The sequence below is a fragment of the Hypanus sabinus genome, chromosome 22 (assembly GCF_030144855.1).
Source record: "Hypanus sabinus isolate sHypSab1 chromosome 22, sHypSab1.hap1, whole genome shotgun sequence".
Classification (NCBI taxonomy): Eukaryota; Metazoa; Chordata; class Chondrichthyes; order Myliobatiformes; family Dasyatidae; genus Hypanus; species Hypanus sabinus.
This window is the reverse complement of record NC_082727.1, coordinates 17,046,897-17,071,494: the sequence shown is the minus strand read 5'-3', so window position 1 is coordinate 17,071,494 and position 24,598 is coordinate 17,046,897. Positions and strand designations below refer to the sequence as shown.

General features: G+C 42.5%; 1 protein-coding gene across 1 annotated transcript in view; it reads right to left on the bottom strand.

The window, feature by feature from the left end:
* Nucleotides 1–24,598, bottom strand: part of zfyve27 (zinc finger, FYVE domain containing 27) — a 204,803-nt gene that overhangs the window by 83,845 nt on the left and 96,360 nt on the right. Inside the window, exon 8 of the mRNA XM_059947154.1 lies at nucleotides 15,643–15,784. Within this exon, the coding sequence (XP_059803137.1) occupies nucleotides 15,643–15,784 (142 nt within the window). The remainder of the gene's footprint in view (nucleotides 1–15,642; nucleotides 15,785–24,598) is intronic.

Genomic DNA, 24,598 nt, shown 5'->3' with positions numbered 1-24,598 from the left:
AGACCCTCAACAATTTTTATCAATATGCCGTAGAAAGCATTCTATCTAGATACACCATGGCCTGGTATGATAAGTGTGCTGCCTGAGACGGCAGAGTTGTGGGCACAGTTCAGCACATCAAGGAAACCAGCCTCCTCTCCATGGACTATGTCTACATTTCCTGCTGCCTCGAGAAGCAGCCGGAATAATCAAAGACCCCACCCATTCTGGACATTCTCTCTCCCATCAGGCAGAAAACACACAGCACCAGGCTGAAGGACAACTTCTATCCCACTATCGAACGGTACTATTATTAAGATAGTCTTGATCTCACAATCAAGGCCTTATACCTTATTGTCTGCCTGCACCGCACTTCCTCTGTAACTTTATTCTGCATTCTGTTATTGTTTTCCCTTGTATCGCCTCAATAGACTGATGTGATCCAAATGATCTGTGCGGAAGGCGTGCAAAACAATTTTTCACTGTACCTCAATACATGACGATAATAATGAACCAATGTATCAAATTCACTCCAACAAACTGTTAGAAAGCATTTTCTCACATATTCATCTTCAAAGATGCTCTCACAGCTTGCATCAAGTGGCACTTAGGTAGAACTAATATTCTGATGAACGTACCAATTACAGAAGCATATGCAAGAAAGTAGAATACACAGAGCACACTAATTAATGTCGATAATGTGCTGTTGGGATGTGGGAATGAGAATCCATCCCATCACAGGCAAAATCAGGGATCACTGTGATTAGGAGATTTAAGTCCTTAAATCTTACATGAGTGACAGTCCAAGGCATGCAGCAAAGCAGCAGATACCTCAGAATGCCAGAACCAGCAGAAGGCATCTCTTCATGCCAGCTTGCATGGCACGTACCAAGTTGTATTGCTTGGGGCGGCGCAATGGAGTAGCTGTTAGCTCCACCGATTTACAGAGCCAGCTGCACGTTCTTTGTTCTGACGTTATCAGGATGAGTGATCAACTTTATGAGGAGGCAGTAAAGAGAATGGATTATACTGACAGTGCCTGCAAAAATTTCAGGTGGAGATCTGCATTCAACAGTTGAATGTAGATCCTCACATTCTTATTTCGCTGACCATTAAATTGATCTGCAGATGTATAAAGAATAGGAGTGATTTAGATTGGAGTTCAACTCTTTAGAAGCTACTCTGTGGCCGAGTGTTAGAATATAGAACATTGAATAGTATAGCACATTACAGGCCCTTCGGCCCACAATATTGTGCCGACCCTCAAACCCTGCCTCCCATATAACCCCCCACCTTAAATTCCTCCATATACCTGTTGCAGCAGGTAGGTGCTGCTGCCTCAGAAAGTCAGCTGTCCGGGTTTGATCCAGACCTCGGATGCTGTCTGTGTGGAGTTTGCACAATTTCCCTGGGACTGAGTGCATTTCCTCCAGCTGCTCAGGCTTACTTCAGTTTCTGTGGTCAGTGTGGTGGTATAACAGTGTTTTGCAGTGCCAGCAATCAGTATTCACTCAGCCCCAATCTACTGCCTTCGCCCCATACCATTCATACCCTGACCAATCAAGAATCTATCATCCTCTGCCTTAAATATGCCTTAAACTGTGGACTTGGCCTCCACAGTTGTCTCTAGCAAAGAATTTCACAGATTCATCTCCCTCTGGCTAAAAAAAATTCTCCTCATCTCTGTTCTAAAAGGACGCCCCTCTATTCTGAAGCTATATCCTCTGGTCTTAATAATTTCCCACCATAGGAAACATACTCTCCACATTCACTTCATCAAGGATTTTCAACATTTGATAGGTTTCAATGATGTCACCCCTCCCTCTTCTGAATTCTAGTGAATACGGTCCAGAGCCATCAAACGCTCTTCATCTGACAAGCCATTCAATCCTGGAATTATTTTTGTGAACTTCCTTTGAACCCTCTCCAGTTTCAGCACATCCTATCTAAGATAAGTAGCCCAAAATTGCTCACAATACTCTAAGTGAGGCCTCACTAGTACTTCGAAAGGGAATGATGAGAATGCTGTAACAGCGGGCGTAGACAAGATGGGCTGAATGGCCTCCTTGAAAGTCACATTAAAAGATTAGAAATTATTCTTCAAAGCCAAAAGCAAAATTTGGAACACAGGAAGGACACAAACTTTAACATAACAACACCCAAACTTTTAATTCATTGGCAGCAAAGTTCAAGGTTTCGATAATCTATTTAGAATCATATGGTAAGCATGCCAAAGACGAACAATCCATAGAGCCAATGTTTTCCCTTTGCTCTCCCCTCATTATCACTATAATCCTTTTTTCTCACCGACATTCTCCTTTTGAATATTCAAATTCACTCCCATAAGTACAAACTGTAAACATTTTTATTTACACAGCCCGCATTTGAACGAGATCTTTATGGCGTAGTCTGTTTACACAGTAGCTTGTGTGTGTGAATGCCCAAACCAATTCAGCTGCAGCCAATTCCCGTCTTGACATCAAAACAGCAAAGGCACCAACACAGTACTGGATGGCAGAAAGAATTCAAGACAAGGTAATTCAGGGTATCATGATCAACAGACCAGAAAGTAAACCATTTGATTTATTATTGTTACATGTACTGAGGTACAGAGAAAAAACTTTGTTTGATACATATGAGAGGGAACTAGATGAATACTCATATGGAGAAAGAGATTGGAGCGATATGGGAGAGAGCAGGGGGGAAGAATTAACTCTTATGAGTTGTTGCTCATTGCCGTACTAATGTGTGATTCTAAAGAGAGTGTCAGAACCTTGAGATATCGCAAATCTTTTCAGCCAATGAAGTAATTGAGAGCTTTGGTGGTGTTATGATGAAATTTAGTCTCTGTTCCACCTCTTGCTTTTGACATTGAGGAATTATTTCCCTTTTTTCTCTTACAACATTAAAATAATTCATTCACCTCATCTCATCTGTGCTAGCTCTCTGGCTATTCCTTATCAATCCCTTTGTTTAGCATACAAACCATTTCATCACAACAGTACATTGAGGTAATACAAGGGAAAACAATAACGGAATGCAGAATTAAGTGTTACAGTTACAGAGAAAATGCCATGCAGGCAGAAAATAAGTTACACACCAGAGAGTACAGGTTTAAGAGGAAGAGTAGGGATCTGAGGAGCAACATTTTCAGCTAGCGGGTGGTTAAAATCCAGAATGCACTTCCTGAGAGAACCACCAGGCACAGGAACCTTGGATCCCACACCACCAGGTTCAGATACAGTTATTACCCTACAAGCATCAGGCTCCTGAACCGGAGTGAATAACTTCACTCACCTCCGAACTGATTCCATCACAGGCATGGGCAAACTATGGCCCGCGGGCCATATGCGGCCCATTAAGCTTTTTAATCCGGCCCGCAGAACTTGATGAAATTATATTAATAAACCTTGTTAACGTTTTTTCCCCGCAATTCTGGCGTTTTCCCAATAGATGATGCACTCTATATACTTTTGTGGCGACCCATTTCCTGGCACATCCGAACCGGCTCACAATTAGCCAGTGTTCCGGCTAAGGGAGATAGCCTGCGGGGATTTGCGAGCACAGAGCTTTGGAGCCTCTGCGCCACAGGGAGCAGGTTGAGGAAGGCTTAAAAGTGAGGCTGGGGATTTCGAATAAAGTTTTTTTCTTCGACTGCAGTTACCGACTCCGGTCGTAATTTTAGCGCAGCATGTAGCACACCGCTACACATTGACCTTTGTTGAGGTGCAGCGTATTACTCCACATTTGCGCTTTACTCTTTGTTCGGCTCGACCTATTTGTGTGAACAGGTGTTCAGCATCATGAACATCAACAAAGCCAGCCACAGATCCAAGTTAACTGACCAACACCTCAGATCCATCCTGAGAATCGCCACAACAAAACTAAATCCAGACTTTGATGCGCTGGCTAAAAAGGGAGACCAACAACACTGTTCCCACTGAAATTAAAAATAAGTTTCTTCGTTGTGTTATGTAAAAAATGCATTTGTAAATATTTTTTTCAATAAGCCTTACATGTTACATGTCATTTCTGTTAAGTGATGGACATGAGTAGTGCGCAGGTGCACGTACGTTCTCAAAATAAAAAATGCGCTCCAGATCAAGTGTTCTGTCTTTGTGCTGGTCGTTGTTGAGTTTTGGCACAGGGGACAATTGAATAAGATGGAGCAGGACAAGTAGACCTGCATCTCCTACCGTTTTTGAAATAAAGACAGTCAGGAGGAGAGTGATGATGATAATATCTTGAAGGATAACAGAATTTTCAGTGCTTTAAAATAATAACTGTTACTATTAAAAAAGCTGTATTTTATTCATTTAATTTTCAGTGTTTTAAAAGTCATTTCAATAAATAGCTAAACACCATGGGACTTCAAAGACAGATATTTTGTTGTAATGCATTTGTTCATTTTCAATTGAAATTACAGCACATGTTTTCTACATATCCCATGATATTTTATTTTCTCTTATGAGGTGTATTACCAAAACACTCCGTCCATCTGCTCCTGGTCCAGCCCCCCTGTCAAATTTTAGAACCCTTTGTGGCCCACAAGTCAAAAAGTTTGCCCACCCCTGTTCCATAACCTACAGACTCACTTTCAAGGACTCTACAACTCATCTTCTCAGTATTTACTTACTTTTTATTATTTAAGCAGTTGGTGTGCTCTTGCACATTGGTTATTTGTCACTCTTTGTGTATAGTTTTTTTTTTGTAAATTACATTGTATTTCTTTATTTTCCTGTAAATGCCTGCAAGAAAATGAATCTCAGTGATGCCATATTGCAATTCATTTTAATTTGATTTGAACTTTGAGAAGATGGCAGAGACTCTTGCAGTGTTCAAGAAGTATTTGAAGGAGAGCTTAAGGACTAAGGGCTGAAAGGCCTGTTTCTGGGCTGTACGTTTCTCTAACTATTGTTTCCAATAGAACTAAGATGGAGAACAAGGTTTGGGGTGAAGGAAGATAGTACAGTGACAAAGACAAGGGAAAAAAAAGGAAAACTTTAATGAAAAAAGGACTGACGGATCCAATCCCGTGCAGTTTGTGTCACTAAGTAGTCAAGTTTCTTGCTACCCAACAAACTGAAAGAGCCCTGGGTCAACATGACACGGCCGTCTCCACAGCTAAACCCAGGAAGGATGTTGGGAATTAGAATATATTGAAATTTATATGCTTAAGATTAAAAGGAGGCTGTGCGCTGGTCTTAAAATCAAGGGAATTATTGCTTTTTTAGTATTTTTATCTGGAAGTACTCGACTTCCTTATCACTCAGTAATTCCCTCTTAAAAACAAAGGCCTTCACCTCTCTCTCAGGTTATTACCCAGACACAATGAATTAACTGTCTCAGCAGCAGGAGCATATATTTTGTCAAATGTTTTGAATTATTTTCTGAAACTGGATTACTCGATTAGGATTCACAAGGAGTGGGTTCAGAGGCAACCCTGTGCCCTTCCTGTTAGAATCCCGGGTTACATAAGCACACAGTGTCCTGTTAGGAGGCAACATTTACTTATTGAGAGTTATTGACATAGGATATCCCAGTTAAACCCAGAAAGTTTATTTGTAATGGACCAGTGCCCAGTAACTTACTGGAGTCAGTACAAACTTCATACAAGTCAGGAGGTTAGTCAGAGACAATTCTCATAGTTCAATGCCACAGGACAAAATGGCACTCACTTGGGACACCTTGGAAGGATGTAGGGAACATTTACCAGACTGGACATCATGGGCACACACATTAGTCTGCCCTAGGCCGACGAACACATATATGTACACCCACACTAGTCCAGACACACACATACACCAGGCAGACTGGCCTGCGCACACATAAAGACAAATTACAGGCCACCATTGCCCAACTCCACACCCTCCTTCCTTCTAGGCCAAACTGGCAGTAGGTAAAACACTTACAAAAAAAGGAACAAAATAAGGACATGTGCCAGTAATGGTAATGTCACTGAATTCTCTCTTGTTGGATCTCGTTTTTGCCTGACCTTTATGCGGTGTGCATGTTACTTCGCATCTCTCTGTACAGGCTTGGATATCGACCAGCTCTTTCTGCATTTGCCTAGTTTCCTTCATTATCTGAACAGTTGCAAATGGTACTAATGTCACCAGCAAACAGGGAATCATAGAGCACTACAGCGCATTAGTCCATGCCGGGCTGAGTTTCTGCCTAGTCCCATCTACCTGTACCTGTCCCTCCAAAACTCTCCCATCCATGTACAAATCAAACTTCTCTTAAACGTTACAGTTGAACCCACATCCATCAATTCTGCTGGCAGCCCTTTCCACACTTGCACCACCCTCTGAATGAAGAAGCTCGCCCTCAGATATCTTTTTAATACTTCACCTTAAACCCATGATCTCTAGCTTTAGTCTTCCCCAAACTGAGGGAAAATGCATTCACCCTATCTATACTCATAATTGTGTATACCTCTATAAGATCACCTCTCATTCTCTTTACCCTGCAGGGAATAAAGTCCTAACCTATTCAGTCTTTTACAACTCATGTTTTCAAGTCCCAGTAACATCTGCACTCTTTTCAAACATATAGATATCTTTTTCATAGGTAGGCACACAATATTCCAAATTTGGCCTTACCAACGCCTTGTACAACTTCAACATAACATCCCAACACCTGTACTCAATACTCTAACCTCACTCCCTTGCTTTTCCATCTTTATTTCAGATTTCAAACACCCACAGCAGTTTGCTTTCAGCGTAAGACTTGCTGATCTGTCTGGCAGCGTGGGTTCAGTCCAGGATTTATTAGAATGTTTAAATTCACAATTAAGCTTTAATTAGAGCACACTCCCCAGTGAATCAGATTTTAAGCGCCTGGTAATTGTTAACTCAAAAGCTTCAAGAAAAAAAAGAGGATTAAAATTCCTGGTCACCTGCAGAATGACTCCTGATGGTTTGTTTTGGCTGGGACCGGGGACGGTGGAAAAGAAGAATGCTTGCATGCTTTTCAGAGTCAGAGGGCGCCGGATTTCCCCGGAGATAATGTGATAGCAATTAAGAAGTTGCTGGTTAATTTATTTTCAAATGGGAAAACAGTTACATGAACACCGGCTCACAATCACTGGAAATGCAGAGACAGTGAGGTAAATCAAGGAATAGTGATTGAAATTAATTAATGGAATTGTTTAAGTAAGACTAAATGGCAGTTTTTGTCAGTGTTTAAGCTTTACTTGCACATCTTCTTCAAATCACACTATCAATGTTTCTCTTTATTCATTTCCACCTTGCATTCCTCCAGCTTCTCCTTCAACAGGGTATATAAATGAGGACAAATTGGACCCTCATTCAGTTGAAGAACTGATTATGGACTTCAGGAAGGGGAGGTTGTGAAAAGAGTCAGTGCAGATTAGAAATAATATCTCTTCATTGACAATCAAAAATGCACCTCAAGCTAACATGTTTAGCCCACGCTTCTACTCTCTCTACATCACGACTTCTCCTACATTTGTTCTTCAATGTTAAACACTCCGATAGATGACTCTTCATTCTCCCACATTCCAAGGAAGAAGGACCAAGCCTGGCCAATCCCTCCCTATAACTCAGACTTTCTAGTCTGGGCAGCATCCTCAATCTTTTCTGCACTGTTTTCACTTTAACTACGTTTCTCTCCGTCCACAGATGCTGCCTGACCTGCTGAGTATCTACAACATTTGCTGTTTATGTTGCAGATGTCCAGCATCTGCATTTTTTTAAAACAAGTTTTTGGTTTGATTTTCATATTAATGCATATTTTATTTCTTTAAATCACATGGATTCACAACTAGAACTTTACTCCCTGTCACGCAAGCACAGATCATCTTAATGCTGACCAAAGTAGCAGTGTAAAAAAAGAGGAAAAGGAAGAAAAATATCAAGTTTAGAAACAGCCAGCAGGTCAGGCAGAGTCTGTGGGAAAGAAACAGAGTTAACGTAGAACTCAGAACAGTACAGCACTGGACAGGCCATTCAGTTCACAATGTGCTGCCAGTATTAATGTCAATTTATCTTAAGTATCCTCCTCCTGAGTATTGTCCATATCCCTCCATTCCCTTCATATTTATGTCTCTATCTAAAAGACATAAATTTCAACAGACTGACTGCTTCCACTACTACCCCAGTATCCGATTCAAGCATTCTCTATATAAAAAAACTTGCCCCTCACGTCGCCTTTAGATTCTCTGCCCCCACAAAAGAAACCCTTATCCCATTAACCTTAAAAGTATATTCTCTGGTGCTCGACATTTCTATGCTTGCTACGCCTCTCCTAATTTTAAAACCTCTATCAGGTGTCCCCACAGCCTGCAAACGTGGGAGAACGACCCATGCCTGTCAACCTTTCCTTATAACTTACACCCTCTAATAAAGGAATTAGGGAATAGAGTCACGTGGCACAGAAACTAGCTGGTCCAACTGGTCCATGCTGAACACGATCCCCCATTTGCCTGTGCTTGGCTAACTTCCAAAGTCAAAGTAAATTTATCATCAAAATATGTATATGTTACCAGAGATTCAATTTCTTGCAGGCATTTATAGGGAAATAAAGAAATACAGTAGAATTTATGGAAAAACCACACACAAAGACTGACCAACAACTAATGTGCAAAAAGTGGAATTACTTCAGAGTTGTGGTGTGTGAGGTTACTCTTGCTCGTTCAGGAGTCTGATGGCTGTATCCCTCTAAATCTATCGTGTCTACGTATCTGTCCAACTGCCTTTTAAAGTTTGTTATTGTATCTGCCTCATCCATTTCCTGAGGCAGCTCATTCCACATAGATACCATACATTGCGTAAATAAGTTCTCTCTCAAGTTTCTAGTAAATCTTCCCCTTCGCACCTTAAACCTATGCCCTGCAGTTTTTCATTCTTCAACCCTGGGAAAAGGATTGAGTTCATTCATCTCATATGTCCCCCTCATTCACTCTGTAAGTCACCTCTCAGTTTCCCAGACCCCAAGGAATAAATTCCTAGTCTGTCCAAAATCTCAATCCCTCAAGTCCTGACACATTTTAACTGGGCACATTTTGACTGGGCCTTGACCAATATAAAACAAAGGACAGAAACAAAATGATTAATTGACTGAGGTGGAAAACCAATAGGAGATCAAGACAATAAAGAGGTAATTTGCCTCCTCTGCAATATACTTAACGTGAATTATCTACATGCCAACAGTTTCATTAATGGTTAACAGGCAGGTAAGCCAGGGACAAAGTCAAGAAGGTCAGTAATTCTGATGAAGCCAAATTGCAACAGGACCTCTTGACAAAGCCAGCAGTAATACAATACGCAGGACAAGGTCCGCTAGTTATCAAGTGGACTCAGGCAGAAGCAGCTGTGCAATGGAATAATTCAAACCTTAAAGAAAAAAAAGTAACTACTTCTGCCCCACACTCCACCCCTCCCCAAGGACTTCCCCTTGTGATGGAGCCAAAAGTCATAAAATCCAGAGCAATTAGATTACAAAAAGCCTTCAAAAGGAGAAGCATAGATTCAAGTTTCCATGTGAGGGAAGGCAGGTCATATTATGAAACACCAATTTTCCCTTTCCCAGAACTCTCATGTGACACACAGACTTCTCTGTGTCACTCCTTTGGCCAAAGTCAGTCAAATATAGTGCAGCTATTTATGCTGGCAGCCCAGGGGGACATCTAAAGGGGCCCGAGCTGTTGGATGAGGGCTCTACAAATGAGCAAAGGTTCCCCAATGGTTCAGAGCTCTGGCATGTCCATTATAAAACTGCTACGATCTGTAACGTGCAGCCTGAAAGGAGGAGGGAAGCCAGTTCAATAGAAACCTTCAAAAGGGAATTAGATCTTCATTTACAAAAAAAATGAAAAAGCTAGGAGGTGTAGTTAATTGGAACTTCCGTCAGAGAACCAGCAATGCAAGATGCAGATGTTGGAACACCCCCCAATGCTGGCCTCATCCCTGATGTTGATCACTCACTGAACCTCCCCCAACTTTCCTAGCTCCTCCTCAAAGCTGCCATGTTGAAAGGGTAGTTAAGAAGGCATATGCTATATTGCCCTTAATTACTCAGGGGATTTAGTTCAAGAGCCAGAAGGTAATGTTTAAGCTCTATAAAACCCTGGTTAGACCAAACCTGGAATATTACATTCATTTCTAGTCACCTCTTATAGGAAAGGTGTTGGAGCTTTATAGAGGGTGAAAGGAGATTCACTGGGATACTGCCTGGATCAGAGATCATGTTACAGGTTGAGTGAGCTGAAGCTTTTCTCTTTGAAGCAAAGGAGGATGAGGGATGATTTAATAGAGGTGTACAAGATGATAAAAGACATTGGTGGAATGGATACCCAGGGATTTATTTCCAGAGCTAATATAACAGGTCATAATTTTAAGGTGCTTGGAGGGAAGTATGGGGTGGTGTCAAAGGCAAGTTCTTTACACGGAGAGTAGTCGGTGCGTGTAACATCCTGCTGGGGATGGTGGTAGAGGCAGATAAGTTAGGGACACGAAAGAAACTTTTAGATAGGCACATAGATGAAAGAAAAAGATGGAGGACTATGTAGGAGGGAAGGGTTACATTGATCTTAGAGTAGGTTAAAAGGTCGGCACAACATTATGGACCAAAGGGCCTTTCACCGAATATCACCTGTGCCAAACCATGCTTGATTATACCCTGTTAAATTTTCTAGATTGGTTAGGCACACTGAAAGGTGCTGCCTCCATTAAAGTGTTGTGGAACTGAAATTTTTCTTTTTATTTGGGCACACCCAATATCAGAATGCTCCGAGCATTAGCTAAACTCAGGTTTGGGGAGCAACACTTTAAGATTCCTGCTTCTTCAGCCCTTTACCTTTTCCACTAATCAGCTCCCAGCTTCTCACTTCAGACCCCACTTCCCCACCCTCCACCTTCCCTCTCGCCTGGTCTCACCTATCACCTGACAAGCTTGTACTCCTTCCCATCCTCCACCTTCTTATTCCGGCTTCCACTCCCTTCCTTTTCAGACATGAACGGTCTCAGCTTGAAACTATGCTGTCTGATCTGCTGAGGTCCTCCAGCATTTTGTTTTTGTTCCTCTGGAGTTCCAGCAATCTGCAGAATCCCTTGCTTCTGCAATTAAAGATTTGTTTCATGAGGAGAATGATGCATTTCACTGTACGTTCTGATGTATATGTGACAAAAAGATGGACTCTTGACCTCACAGTCTACCTTGCACCTACTTCTCTACCTGCACTGCACTCTCTTTGCAACTATAACACTTTATTTTGCAGTCTGTTATTTTACCTTGTACCACCTCAACTCACAGTTGTGATGAACTGATCGGTATAAATGGTATTGCAAATAAATTTTCTCTGTACCTTGGTACACGTGACAACAACAAGCATGGGGATGAAGCATGTTCACTACCTGTCACAAGTACCCGAACTGCTTCCTCTCCCAGACCGAGAGCCTATACAAGTTCATACCTTCCAATGACACTCCCAGCTAATCAACAAAATCTATCCTGGTGTCAGTACAAAGAAAGTGCAGTAAAGGATATTACTATCAAATGTTAATCCTTTTGGTCCTCTTGATTTTTCCCCCCATGAATTTTACACCATCTATCTGCTGGTGTTCAGAATGATGTTAACTTCAAGCACATCTTAGGGATTGAGGACGTATCTTCCATGCTATCCCATGAACATTCTGAGCAGCAAGGTCCAGTGTAGAAAAGAGTTCAGTGGAGACAGAAAATAAACTGCAAGTGCTCGAAATCAGCAGCAACACAAGGAATGCCCTCAGCCTGAAACGGTGAGGATCTATCTCCCTCCACAGATGCTGAATGACCAATTCAGTTCTTTCGGCATTTTGTAGATAAATCTCCCTCTACACCTAGCTATAGGACACTCCCAGGAAAGGGACAGCACGGGTTAGATACAGAGTGAAGCTCCCTCTACACCGTCCCATCACACACTCCCAGGACAGGGACAGCGCGGGTTAGATACAGAGTGAAGCTCCCTCTACACCGTCCCATCACACACTCCCAGGACAGGGACAGCACGGGTTAGATACAGAGTGACGCTCCCTCTACACTGTCCCATCACACACTCCCAGGACAGGGACAGCGCGGGTTAGATACAGAGTGAAGCTCCCTCTACACCGTCCCATCACACACTCCCAGGACAGGGACAGCGCGGGTTAGATACAGAGTGAAGCTCCCTCTACACCGTCCCATCACACACTCCCAGGATAGGGACAGCGCGGGTTAGATACAGAGTGAAGCTCCCTCTACACCGTCCCATCACACACTCCCAGGACAGGGACAGCGCGGGTTAGATACAGAGTGAATCTCCCTCTACACCGTCCCATCACACACTCCCAGGACAGGGACAGCACGGGTTAGATACAGAGTGAAGCTCCCTCTACACTGTCCCATCACACACTCCCAGGACAGGGACAGCACGGGTTAGATACAGAGTGAAGCTCCCTCTATACCGTCCCATCACACACTTCCAGGACAGGGACAGCACGGGTTAGATACAGAGTGAAGCTCCCTCTACACTGTCCCATCACACACTCCCAGGACAGGGACCAAAGGGTTAGAGAGAGTAGAGTTTCCTCCTTGCCGAGCACTTGAAGCTCATGTACATATTAGTAACAGAGAAAAAAATGCTCTATTAATTATGTCCAGCAAATATCTCTGGTACTGAGGGATTTCTGTACAGATTAAAACACTCCTGCACCAACAATGTGGCTTCATTCCAGCAGCCCCTGCTGCACAATGCTACTTAATACATTTAGAAGGACTCATGGTACAGATTCCTCTTAAAATGGAGTGTAATGTGATAACATTTTTGATCTCTGTGCCAAAAGCAAGACAGGAACTTCTATCATGGAAAAACCATTTAGCAAATCAATTGGGAAGATGAGCCTGGAAGCTGTAAAAATAAAGGAACAGTCTGTCCAATCTGTTTTTTAACCAAGAGGTTATTAAAATTAAGTTAAATTTTGCAGAACGCTTACATTGCTGCCTTTCTGCAGCTGGGACCTAAAGTCTTATCCAAAACCAACACACACTGGTTGCCAAAAAACAAGATGCTGTAGAAACTCAACAGGTCAGGCAGCATCTATGGAGGGAAATGGGCAGGCAACGTTTCAGGTGAAGACCCTTCATCAGGACCGAAGGAATAGAGGGGAGAAAGCCAGTATAAAGAAGTGAGGGAAGGGGTTGGGGCAAGAGCTGGCAGGTTACAACTGGAGAAGGAGGTTGACTAGCAGATGGAGTCAGGTACAGGAGGGAAAGGGGGTGATAGCAATGGAGACTGGGAGGTGCCAAAGGACGGCAAACGATGGGACCTGAGAAGGAAGGAAGGTTAAGATTGGAACAGAGTAAGGGAAGTGGGGATAGCAGATGGGAACATTAGGGTTAGGGAGCCCAGTAAGAAGAGTGTGTGGGTGATGGACAAATGGAGGGGTTGGAGAATGGGAAAGAAACAGGGTTATGGGGATGGGAGGAAGTACAGAGATTAGAAAGAAGGGGATGTGAGAGATAACCTGGGAAGGATCAGGTGGTGAGAGAAAGGGACAAAGGATTAGTAGGTTATGTGAAATTGGAGAATTCAGAGTTCTTGCTATTGGGTCAAAGACCACATAGAAGATTAAAGATCAGCTTTAATTGTAATATGTACATTGAAACATAAAATAAAAAAATGTTATTGAGACTGAGATGTACTGGGAGTAGCTCACAAGTGTTGCCATGCTTCCAATACCAAAATAGCATACCCACAACTTACTAACTCTAATCCACGTGTCTTTGGAATGTGAGAGAAAACCAGAGCACCCCGAGGAAATTCAAGCAGTAATGGGGAGATGCACAAACTCCTTACGGACAGCAGCGGGAACTGAACCTAATCACTGACACTGCGCTACGCTAAACACTAAACTACTGGGCTGCCCATCTACTAGGACGGGGGTCGGCAACCCGCGGCTCCCGAGCCATTTGTGGCTCTTTCACCTCTGTGCTGCGGCTCCCTGTGGCTTTGGGAAATAATTGGTCAGTATTTAATTAAAATGTATTTTATGTTACTTTGTTAGCTTTTGAAATGTAATTCTAAATTTGAAGATTATGGTGATCTTGTACAATCTAAGTGTGGCGACACATTTCCTGGCACATCCGAAACGGCTCACAATTAGCCAGCATTCCGGCTAAGGGAGATAGCCTACGGGGGTTTGTGAGTACGCGTCTTTTGCAGCATCTGCGTCCATGGGGGCTGGGTTGAGGGAGGCTTAAAAGCAAGGCTGTTTAGTTCGAATAAAGTTATTCGACTGCAGTTTACTGACTGCGTGAGCACACCGCTACAACGTGTTTTTATCGCTGGCTGTCCAGAGGGGAGGTGCTGAAATGCTTTGTCGCGTGTCTGGAAGAAGTGAAAACTTTCCTGGGCAGCAAAGGGCTCACCTTTCCTGAGCTGGAACAGCCAGACTGGCTGGAAAAGCTACACTTCATGGTAGACATGACAGCGCACCTGAACACACTGAAAACAGCTCTTCAGGGGTAAGGACTTACAGCCCTACACATGTTGGAGGATGTTTTGGCATTCGAGCGCAAGTTGACAGTGCTTGCCAGAGATTTACAGAAAGGCACATTGTCTCACTTCCCCAATTTGAGAGAGTTCAAACAAGGTCACGACATGATAAATTCGGAGTATTTACATTCTGCAATCATCGCAATGCAAACATCGTTTGGGAAACGCTTCTGTGAGTTCAGAGAGGAAAAAAACACATTATCCTTCCCGGTCACTCCCCTAAGCATCGATCCATCCCTACCGAATACGACTGCATTGTCAGGTGTGAGTCAACCTGACCAAGTATGATAAATATTTTAATTGCCTATTATTTTACGTATATTCATATGTTTTCATTGTTCAGTGAAATAGTCCTTTTATTTTTCAGGTTGACAGCTGGCTGACGTTATTTTTGGTTTGCTGCTGGCGGCAAATTTAAGTTTAGCGTTTTTCATAAACACAAGAAGGACTCAAATAGACGTTGAGTATTTTACTTAAAAGTAACCTTCAACCCAACATCTTATTTTCGGAGTTCAAAATGTTTTTGTTGCATGCAGAAATGTAATTTCGTTTTCTCTGCAGGAGCTCATCAATTTCATAAATGCAACACATTATAGTTTGTTTATACATAGCATAAAGGCAAAACAAAACGTTGTATGCAGTGTTATTTCATTTTAAATGTCAAACGGGTTTTGCGGCTCCCAGTGTTTTCTTTTCTGTGGGAAACGGGTCCAAGTGGCTCTTTCAGTGGTAAAGGTTGCTGACCCCTGTACTAGGATGATATGCCTCTAGTTCTTGAGTCACAAACCCTGAGAAAGAGATTCCGCACATTCAACCTCTCCATGCCTCTCATGATTATATACGCCACTATAAGATTACTCGTCCTTTTCCTACACTCCAGTGAACAAAGTCCAAACTTGTTCACCCTCTCTCCATAACTCCATCCCTCAAATTCTGGCAACATCCTCATAAATCTCTTCACTCCTTCCATCTTAATTATAGAAAAATAGTTTTGTTTAATTTTCTACAACAATGGCTCTAAGAACATTAGACACCCATGAACATTTTCAGTCTCAACTCTCACAGGAAATAGTTGATGAACAAGCAGAGCGAGGTTAAATAATGAAACCCAGGGGATTTCTGCTCACCATAGTTGTTGGTAGGATAACGTTTCCGCAGTTTCTCAGTCAGCTTGGAGACTTTACTCCTGATTGGCTCATTTTTGAAGAATCCATTGTCCTGCATGGTCAGATCGTAATCCCCACCGCACTGGGAGACATCGTCATCCTCCTAAGCTCAGGACGCAAAACAAAAGCAGTCATCAGATCAGTCAGTGTTTAAATGTAAGACTTTTAGCAAGAGTCGAAATATATTCAAAACTTTAAGATTTTTTATGTAATTTCATGCGACAAAATGGAACCTGTGTAATCCCATAGTGTTTTGCTATAAGCTTAGTGTGTACATTTCAAGAGGCATATAACGTCCTGATTGACCATTGCTCATTGTGTAACTATGGGGAGGTTGATAACTGCTGGCCTTGAGTAAAGCAGCTGTGAAGGAAATACCTCGCAGAACAGATAACAGCCAAAGAATAGACTGTAAACTAGTGCAAGAGACAAAATTTGTCAGCTGTAAATCAAAAGCAGCCTCCACCCATGAGGAGTGGAGGTAAAGTAAATGGAAATCTGAGATAAAGCAGATAATGCTGGAAACACACAACAGGTCAGCTAGCTTCTGTGGAGAGTAAAACAGAGTTAGTACTTCATGTCTGAGACTGTCAGAATAGGAAGGCAAATTGATGCCCCTAATAGCACTGCTGAAGACCAAGGTACAATTCTACCTCTTGCACTGTCTGTGTGGAATTTGCCTGTTCTCCCTGCGGCCACAAGGGCTCCACACAGGTGCTATGGTTTCCTCCCACATATAGGTCAATAGGTGTACAGCTGAATTCGCTGGGCATTCTAGGTTGATGCTGGAAAAGTGACAACAACAGGGTAGCAGGGTGCCGCAAGCACGTCCTTAGGTTGCATTGGTTATGGAGCACTACAGCATACGGCCCATCCAATCCATGCTGAACTATTGCTCCGCCCAAACTCTTTAACCTACACCTAGACCATTGCCCTCCCATCCATGTACTTACCTAAACTTCTCCTAAATATTGAAATAGGACCCGAATCCACCACTTCTGCCAGCAGCTGATTCTACATTCTCACCACCCTCAGGGTGAAGAAATTCCTCCTCATGTTCCCTTTAAATATTTCACCTTTCACCCAAACCCATAACCTCTAGTTCTAGTCTCACCAAGCCCCAGTAGAAAAAGCCTATTTACATTTACCCATCTATACCCCTCAATTTTGTATCTCTCTATCAAATCTCCCATTATTCTCCTGAGTTCTAGGGAATAAAGTCCTAACCTATTCAGACTTTTCCTATAACTGAGGTTCTCAGACCTGGCAACCTCCTTGTAAATTTTCATTTGGTTGTTAGAATAAACAATACATTTCACCGTATGCTCCAAAGTACATGTGATAAATAAATGAATCTGAATCGGAAATTCTAGTGTTCACAATACAGTAATCTGCTACATTCCTGAATTGATCTTTCTTAGGACTGACCTGAGGAGCAATGCTGGTTAGCATCAGGGAACTTAATGTTTTTTCCCCCTGGTTTCCAATGGGAAAGACAGACATCACCTGCAACAATAGCAAACTCCCACTGTAAGCCTCTAAACTACTCTCTAATCTACTCAAATGTTTTTCTCCCCTTCCTAGGATATGGGCATTGCTAATTGTCATCCCAGAGGAAGCAATTACGATCCAACCACAGTGGCGAGCGTGGAGTCAAATGTAACCCGCACCGGAGAAGTGCAACAGATTTTCTCCCTTGAAGAACAAGAGAGCACCAAATTATAAACACAAGAGATTCTGCATATGCCAGAAACCCAGAGCAACATACACACACAAAGTGCCAGAGTAACTCAGCAGATCAAGTAGCATCTATAGAGGGGAATAAACAGTGGATATTATCGGCCAAGATCCTTCATCCTTCCTAAAGTATGGCTGTCAGAATTGTACACAATATTCCAAAGATTATCTAATACACCGTTGATCCAGGACCTAGCATACTCTATGCCTCCTTCACTACCTTTACACCTGTCCTCACATTTTCTGCGATCTTTGCACTTGTACACCAAGGGCCCCTAGTTCCTATTCCCTACAGCTTTACCATGTCTAACCCTTAATAGATCTCCAAAAACACATCTCCTTAAGCTTATCAGGGTTAAATTCTGTTTACTGTTGTCCTGTCCAGCTTACCATCTAATCAATGTCATTTTTTGTGTCATCAGAAATGGTGGTTAGCATAATGCTTTACAGCATTAGCAACCTAGGCTCAATTCCTGCTACTCCTGGTAAGAAGTTTGTACACGCTCCCAATGACTACATGGGTTTCCTCCCACATTCCAAAGATGTATGGGTTAGGGATAGTAAGTTAGAACATAGAACAGTACAGCACAGAAACAGGCTCTTCAGCCTACAATGTTGTGGCAATCTACTAAATCAGTAATCAAATAGACAACCTAACTATTCCCTCTGCCTACTCGAAATCCATATCCTTCCATTTTCCTCATATTCAAAGATTCAAATATTCAAAGCACATTTCTTATGAAAGAATAAATTATGCACCTTGAATATGTCTGCTTATAGGCACCTACAAAGGAAGAAACTTGAATAACTCAATTTAAAAAAAATAAAGAAACCAAACTGCACAGAGAAAGAGAGAAAAAAACACCGTGCATTCATGTGTCCACCTAAACGTCTCTTAAAAGTACAAAATGCATCTACCTCTACCAGTTTTCCAGACATCCATTACCATGTAAAGAACAATTGCCCCTCACATCTCCTTTGAAATTACCCCCCTCACCTTAAATACATGTCCTCTGATATTAGACATTTCAACCTTGGGAGAAAGATACTGCTTATCTACTCTATCAATGCCTATCATAATCTTATAAATCTCTACCAGATCTGCTCTCAGCCTCCACCGCTCCTGAGAGCTTGTGTAAACTCTCAATAGTGCTCATACCCACTAATCCAGGTAGCATCCCAGAATTTCTTCTGCACCCCATCCAAAACGTCAACAGCCTTCCTACAACGGGGAGAGCGGAACTGTATGCAATACTCCAGATTTGACCTAACTAGAGTTTTATAAAGCTGCAACACAGCTTCCTGACTTTAGAACTCAATGCCACAACTAATAAAGAGATTCATGCCATATGCCTTCTTAACCACCCTATTAACCTGCGTAGCCCCTTTCAGAGTGCTATGAACTTGTACCCCAAGATACCTCAGCTCATTTACATTATTAAAGAGTCTTGCCGTAAAAAACTTTGTGGGCATGCTACGTTGGTGCCTGAAGCATAGTGGCACTTAAGCGATCATTGATGGTCATTGATGCAAATGGCACATGCTTCAATGTATATATGACAAATAAAGCTATTATTATCATTTCTTTAAAAGGAACCCTCCTCATCAACAATGCCACCAAATTTTGTCTCATTTGCAAATTTAATAACCATTCCTCCTACATTCACATCTGTGTTATTATATATATGTTGTTATGTATATGACCAACAGCAAGGGTCCCAGTACTGATCCCTGTGTGCATCATTACTTAATATTGGAACAATTCATTACAAAAACAAACTATTCAAAGCTTAAAATCCACAGGGTTTTACTTTTTTGGACTCTGTGAAAACTGCGAGACATAGTTCAAGCTTTTTAAAAGTTTCTAAAGACTGTTAACCACAAAGCGAGTCACACAGCATTTCAGACAAGCAGCCTGGTTAAGTGTTTGCACACGCCTGACAGAGAGACTAGCACCAGAATTGTTTCGACTAACCACTGCAGTGGAAGGAACAACACACACTTTTTGTGGCTTGAGATGCACTCGGAACCCCCATCTCCCTTTCCAAATAAGAGCTAACAGAGTAAAATGAAATGCTTCTCGTTCTCTGGAGGCTTCTTTGGAAAAAATTAAAATTAACTCAGCAATGTCACAAGGCTAAAAGAAACGTACTGTACCCTCAGAGATCTTGTTAGGGTGCCTTGACCACCAAAGTTAAGCCAGATCTACTGAGGGTCATCCAATAACTCATTGGATAAGGCAGGTAATTGGTTTAATACTGTCACATGTACCAGGATACAGAGAATATCCAGGGTGGGAGGGATTCTTCATTACACTGGGTGGTTCACAAGGCAGCAAGACATGTAGACAGACTCAATGGAGGGGAGGCTAGTTTCTGTGCTGTGCTGAGCTGTGTTGAAAACCCTTTGCAGTTTTCTTGTAGTCACGGACAGAGCAGCTGTCATATCAGGCTTGATGCATCCAGATAGGATGGTTTCTATGATGGATCCCCAAGGGTCCTTGTCACATGTACTTCAAAATTTACAGTATCCTTGCTTGCCCAACACTTTCAGGCCATGGGACTGGATATAGAAATATGAACACAGATTCTGCAGATGCATGGAATCAAGCAACACACATAAAATGCTGGAGGAATTCAGCGAATCCGGCACCATCTATGGAGTAAACAGCTGAGTTTCAGGCCGAGACTGGAGTCTAATCCCGATGAAGGATTAGACTGCTGACTGCTTATTCCCCTCTGTAGATGCTGTGCGACTTGCGGAGCTCCTGCAGCATTCTGTGGATACAGAATGGGCTTAGTGGAAAGAGGCAGAGGGTGGTGGTGGAGAGTTACTTTTCAGATTGGAACACTGGTGCATCGCAGAGAGCAGTGCTGGGACCCCAGTCGTTTTTCATGTATATTAACTAATTGGATGAAAACGTAAATAGCATGATTGGTAAGTTTGCTGACGACAGCAAAGTTGGTGGTGTAGTAAACAGTGTCTAAGACTACAACAGGATCTAGATCAACTGGGAATGTGGGAAAGGAATGGTAGATAACTTAAACATGCCAAGTGATGCATTTTGTGCAATTAAATCAGGGCAGGACATATACAGTGATTGTAATGTCCTGGGGTGCGCTGTAGAACAGACCTAGGGATAGATGTCATGTTATGTACAGCTGTACAAGACGTTGGTCAGACTGCACCTAGAGTAGTAAATGGAGTTTTGGTCACCATTTTTTTTTAAGGATGATGATGAAGCTCGGGAGGGTGGTGGAACTGGAGGGCAAGTTAAATATTGGGCCACAACTATTTTGCCTTGAATGAAGGAGGTTGATGGGTGATCTCACAGAGGTTCATAAAGTCATGAACGGCATAGATAAAGGGAACGGGTAGAGTCTTCTTCTCAGGGGAGGGGAGTCTAAAAGCAGAGAACGTACAGTTGGTTTAAGTTGAAAGGGGAGAGAATTAAAAGAGACCCAAGGGTCAAGTTTATCCACAAAGAGGTTAAGTGGATAGAGGTTCCAGAGGAAGCAGTAGAGGCCAGTACAATTACAACTTTTAAAATACATTTAGACATTGGTATATGGATAGAAGGATTTAGTGGGATAGGGGCTAAATGAAGGCATATGGGACTAGCTTAGCTGGGCAACTTGGTTGGGTCAAAGGGCCTGTTTCCAGCTGGGAGACACCAACTTTTTTTATTGGGATAGTGTAAAATGGAATTTCTGTGAAAGATAATCCATCAATGTGAATCTACAACACCTGGATCTCCATTATTAACATAGGCATGTGCTTTGGAAAGGGAGGAATTACTGAAGGTGCAGGAAGTGGATAATTGTCACCTTTCAACTACACAAAAGCTGAACATACATTTATTGTTAACAAGGAGAATTCTAGGGGAAAATGATGTCCTTAAATATTTATGTTCATTACCAGCATCAAATATATTCAAGCTGAGTGTAGTGAGGAGAAGGCACAGACCCCCTGGTTTTCTGCCTAGTAATGACCATCAGCATGAGGATAAAGGGAAAAGAGAAAGTAGTGTAGCAACTTAAAAGGAAAATTGTGGCAATATTCAGTAGGCTTGGAAACACAAAGCATAGAAGGAGACTCAAAAGCCCATCTTGCCCAAGGCAACTAAAATGGCTATCTCAACTAGACATCCTGGTTGGAGTGAGGAAGAGACAATTAGCTTTATTTATCACATGTACTTCAAAAGTTCAAAGTAAGATCTATCAGAGTACATACATGCTACCGCACACAACTTTGGGATTCTTTTTCTGCAGGCATGCTTAGCAAATCTATGGAACAGTAACTGTAAAGAGGATCAATGGAGAACAAATTGCAAATGTGAATATAAATAAATAGCAATAAATAACAAGCATGAAATAACAGATAAAGAGTCCTTAAAGTGAGACCATCGGTTGTGGGAACACCAGAAGTAGAATGAGTGTAGTGAAATGTGTCATTTGGGCCAAATTGAATCAGCAAGGATTGTGCTGGGCAGCCTACAGGCATCACCATGGTTTGGGCACCAATAAAGCCTTCCCACAACTTACTAACATTAACCAAACGTCTTTGGAACATGGGAGGAAAATGAAGTACCCACTTGGAGGAAACCCATAACTTCATGAGGCAAACATATGAATTCCTTACAGACACCTGTCAGATCGGAATCCCGATTTTTCAATCTGGTGCTGTTCACTATGCTGCCATCCTGCCTGTGAATAGGAGGCCAGGGTTGGCAGAATGGAAAGTGACTCACTGAAGGAACCACCTCTTGCCCAGTTAGGGCGACGACAAGGTACAATAGCCACATTACCAGGGGCAGCTGGCGCAGTAGCGTAACGGTTAGTACATCACTTTACAGTGGGTTCAATTCCCACTGCTATCTTTAAGGAGTTTGTATCTTCCCTGGTGATCCCATGGGTTTCCTCCAGATGCTCCGGTTTCCTCCCACATTCCAAAAAGGGTTAATGAATTGTGGGCATGCAACGCTGGTGTTATAAGGATGGCGACACTTGCAGGCTGCCCGGAAATGTCACATTCACTGTATGTTTCAATGTACATGTAACCAATTAAGCTAATCTTCTGTTAGAAAGAAAACAGCATAGATACACAAACATTTTCCCTTGCAGGGTTGTTTTGAAGACCCTGACTGGAGTTACACGCTGACTTCAGTTCTTTGCGGGAATGGGACCCGCTCTTTGGGTTTCACAACTGGCCGTTGTTAGACACACCAAGAGTGCAGCCTAAGAGCTTCGCTTGCCTTCAGAGGTCCAAGATTTTGTGGCTCTGGAGACAGGGGGATCGAAGGTCAGGGTCCCAGGTGATCAGTGTGTCGTGGGAGTCAGAGACCTGAGATCTTTGGGCACAGAGCTCGGAAAAAGCGACGCAATGGACTTTTAAAATCCTAAACCAGCGAGTTGTTTGTTATGTCTCCCCTCCTGCTGTGGAACAGAGACACCTCTTTCTCCCTTATGAGGGGGGAGAGAGAGCCTGTGGTATGTCAAGTACCGAGTGTACGAGTAGTCTTTGGGGTACTGCAAGTCAGCGTCTTTGCTTTTGCTTTGCTGCACGCTTGAGTGCTCAGTGGCGGGTGCCGATGCACTTTTTTTTTGCTGCTGGGGGAGGTGGATTCTTGCTTGCTGCCGCTTATGCGCGGGAGGGAGGGAAGCTGGGGAAGAGGGGACTTTGGGGTTCTAACATTTATTCTGTCATTCATTCTTTGGAGGTACTCCTCTGCTTTTGTGAATGGTCGCAAAGAAAAAGCATTTCAGGATGCATATTGTATACATCTCTCTGACATTAAATGTAAAATTTGAAACTTTAAAACGTTTGAACATTTGGATACACACGTGTACAGAGACAGAGGAGAGCACACAAACTGAGCAACAAGGAGAAAACACAGACACAGAGAAGCAGAAATGCAGATACCGTGACTTGTGTGCACACATACAGTGTCTATAAAAATATTCACCACCCCATGGAAGTTTTCATGTTTTATAACATTGAATCAACAGTGGATTTAATTTGGCTTTTTTTGACACAGATCAACAGAGAAGGACTTTCGTGTCAAGATAAAAACAGATCTCTACAATGTAATCTAAATGAATTACAAATATAAAACACAAATAATTGATTGCATAAGAATTCCCCCCCCCCCTTTAATATGATACACCAAATCATCACTGGTGCAGACAATTGGTTTTAGAAGTTACATAATTTGTTAAAATGGAGACCTGTTTTTGGAAGCCTGTGTGCAGTCAAGGTGTTTCGATTGATTATAGTAAAAATACGCTTGTTTCTGGAAGGTCCAACTGCTGGTGAGTCAGCATCCTGGCAAAAACTGCATCATGAAGACAATCCAAGTAGCTCACGAAAAGGTTATTGAAAAGCACAAGTCTGAAGGTGGATAGAAAATTTCCAAGTCACTGAATATCCCTCGGAGTACAGTTATGTCAGTCATCAACAAATGGAAAGAATATGGCACAGCCGTTAATCTGCCTACAGCAGGCTGCCCTCAAAAACTGTGTGACCGAGCAAGAAGGGGACTAGAGAGGGAGGCCACGAAAAGACCTGTGACAACTTTGGAGGAGTTACAAGCTTCAGTGGCTGAGAAGGGAGAGACTGTGCATACAATAACTGTTGCCTGGGTGCTTCAGCAGCTGCAGCTTTAAGGGAGAGTGGCAAGGAGAAGGTCACTGTTGAAAAAAACTCACATGAAATTTTGGATAGAGCTTACCAGAAGGCAGGAGGGAGACTCTGAAGTCAACTGGAAGAGGTTCTATGGTCCGATGAAATCAAAATTGAGCTTTTTGGCCATCAGACTGAACGCTGTGTTTGGTATAAGCCCAAAACCGCACATTATCAAAAACACACCATACCTACCATGAAGCATGGTGGAGCCTGCATAATGGTGTGGGATGGTTCACTGCAGCAGGGCCCCAAAAGGCTTGTGAAGATAGGGGGTAAAGTGAAACCCAAGCATAAGTCAAAGCTACACAGGAATGGCTTAAAAACAACAAAGTTCATGCCCTGGAGTAGCCAAGTCAGTGTCCAGACCCCAAACCAACAGAGAATTTGTGGCTGGACTTGAAAAGGGCTGTTCACTCACGATCTCCATGCAATATGACAGATCTTGAGCAGTTTTGTAAAGAATGGGGAAAAATTGCAGGGTCTAGATATGCAAAGC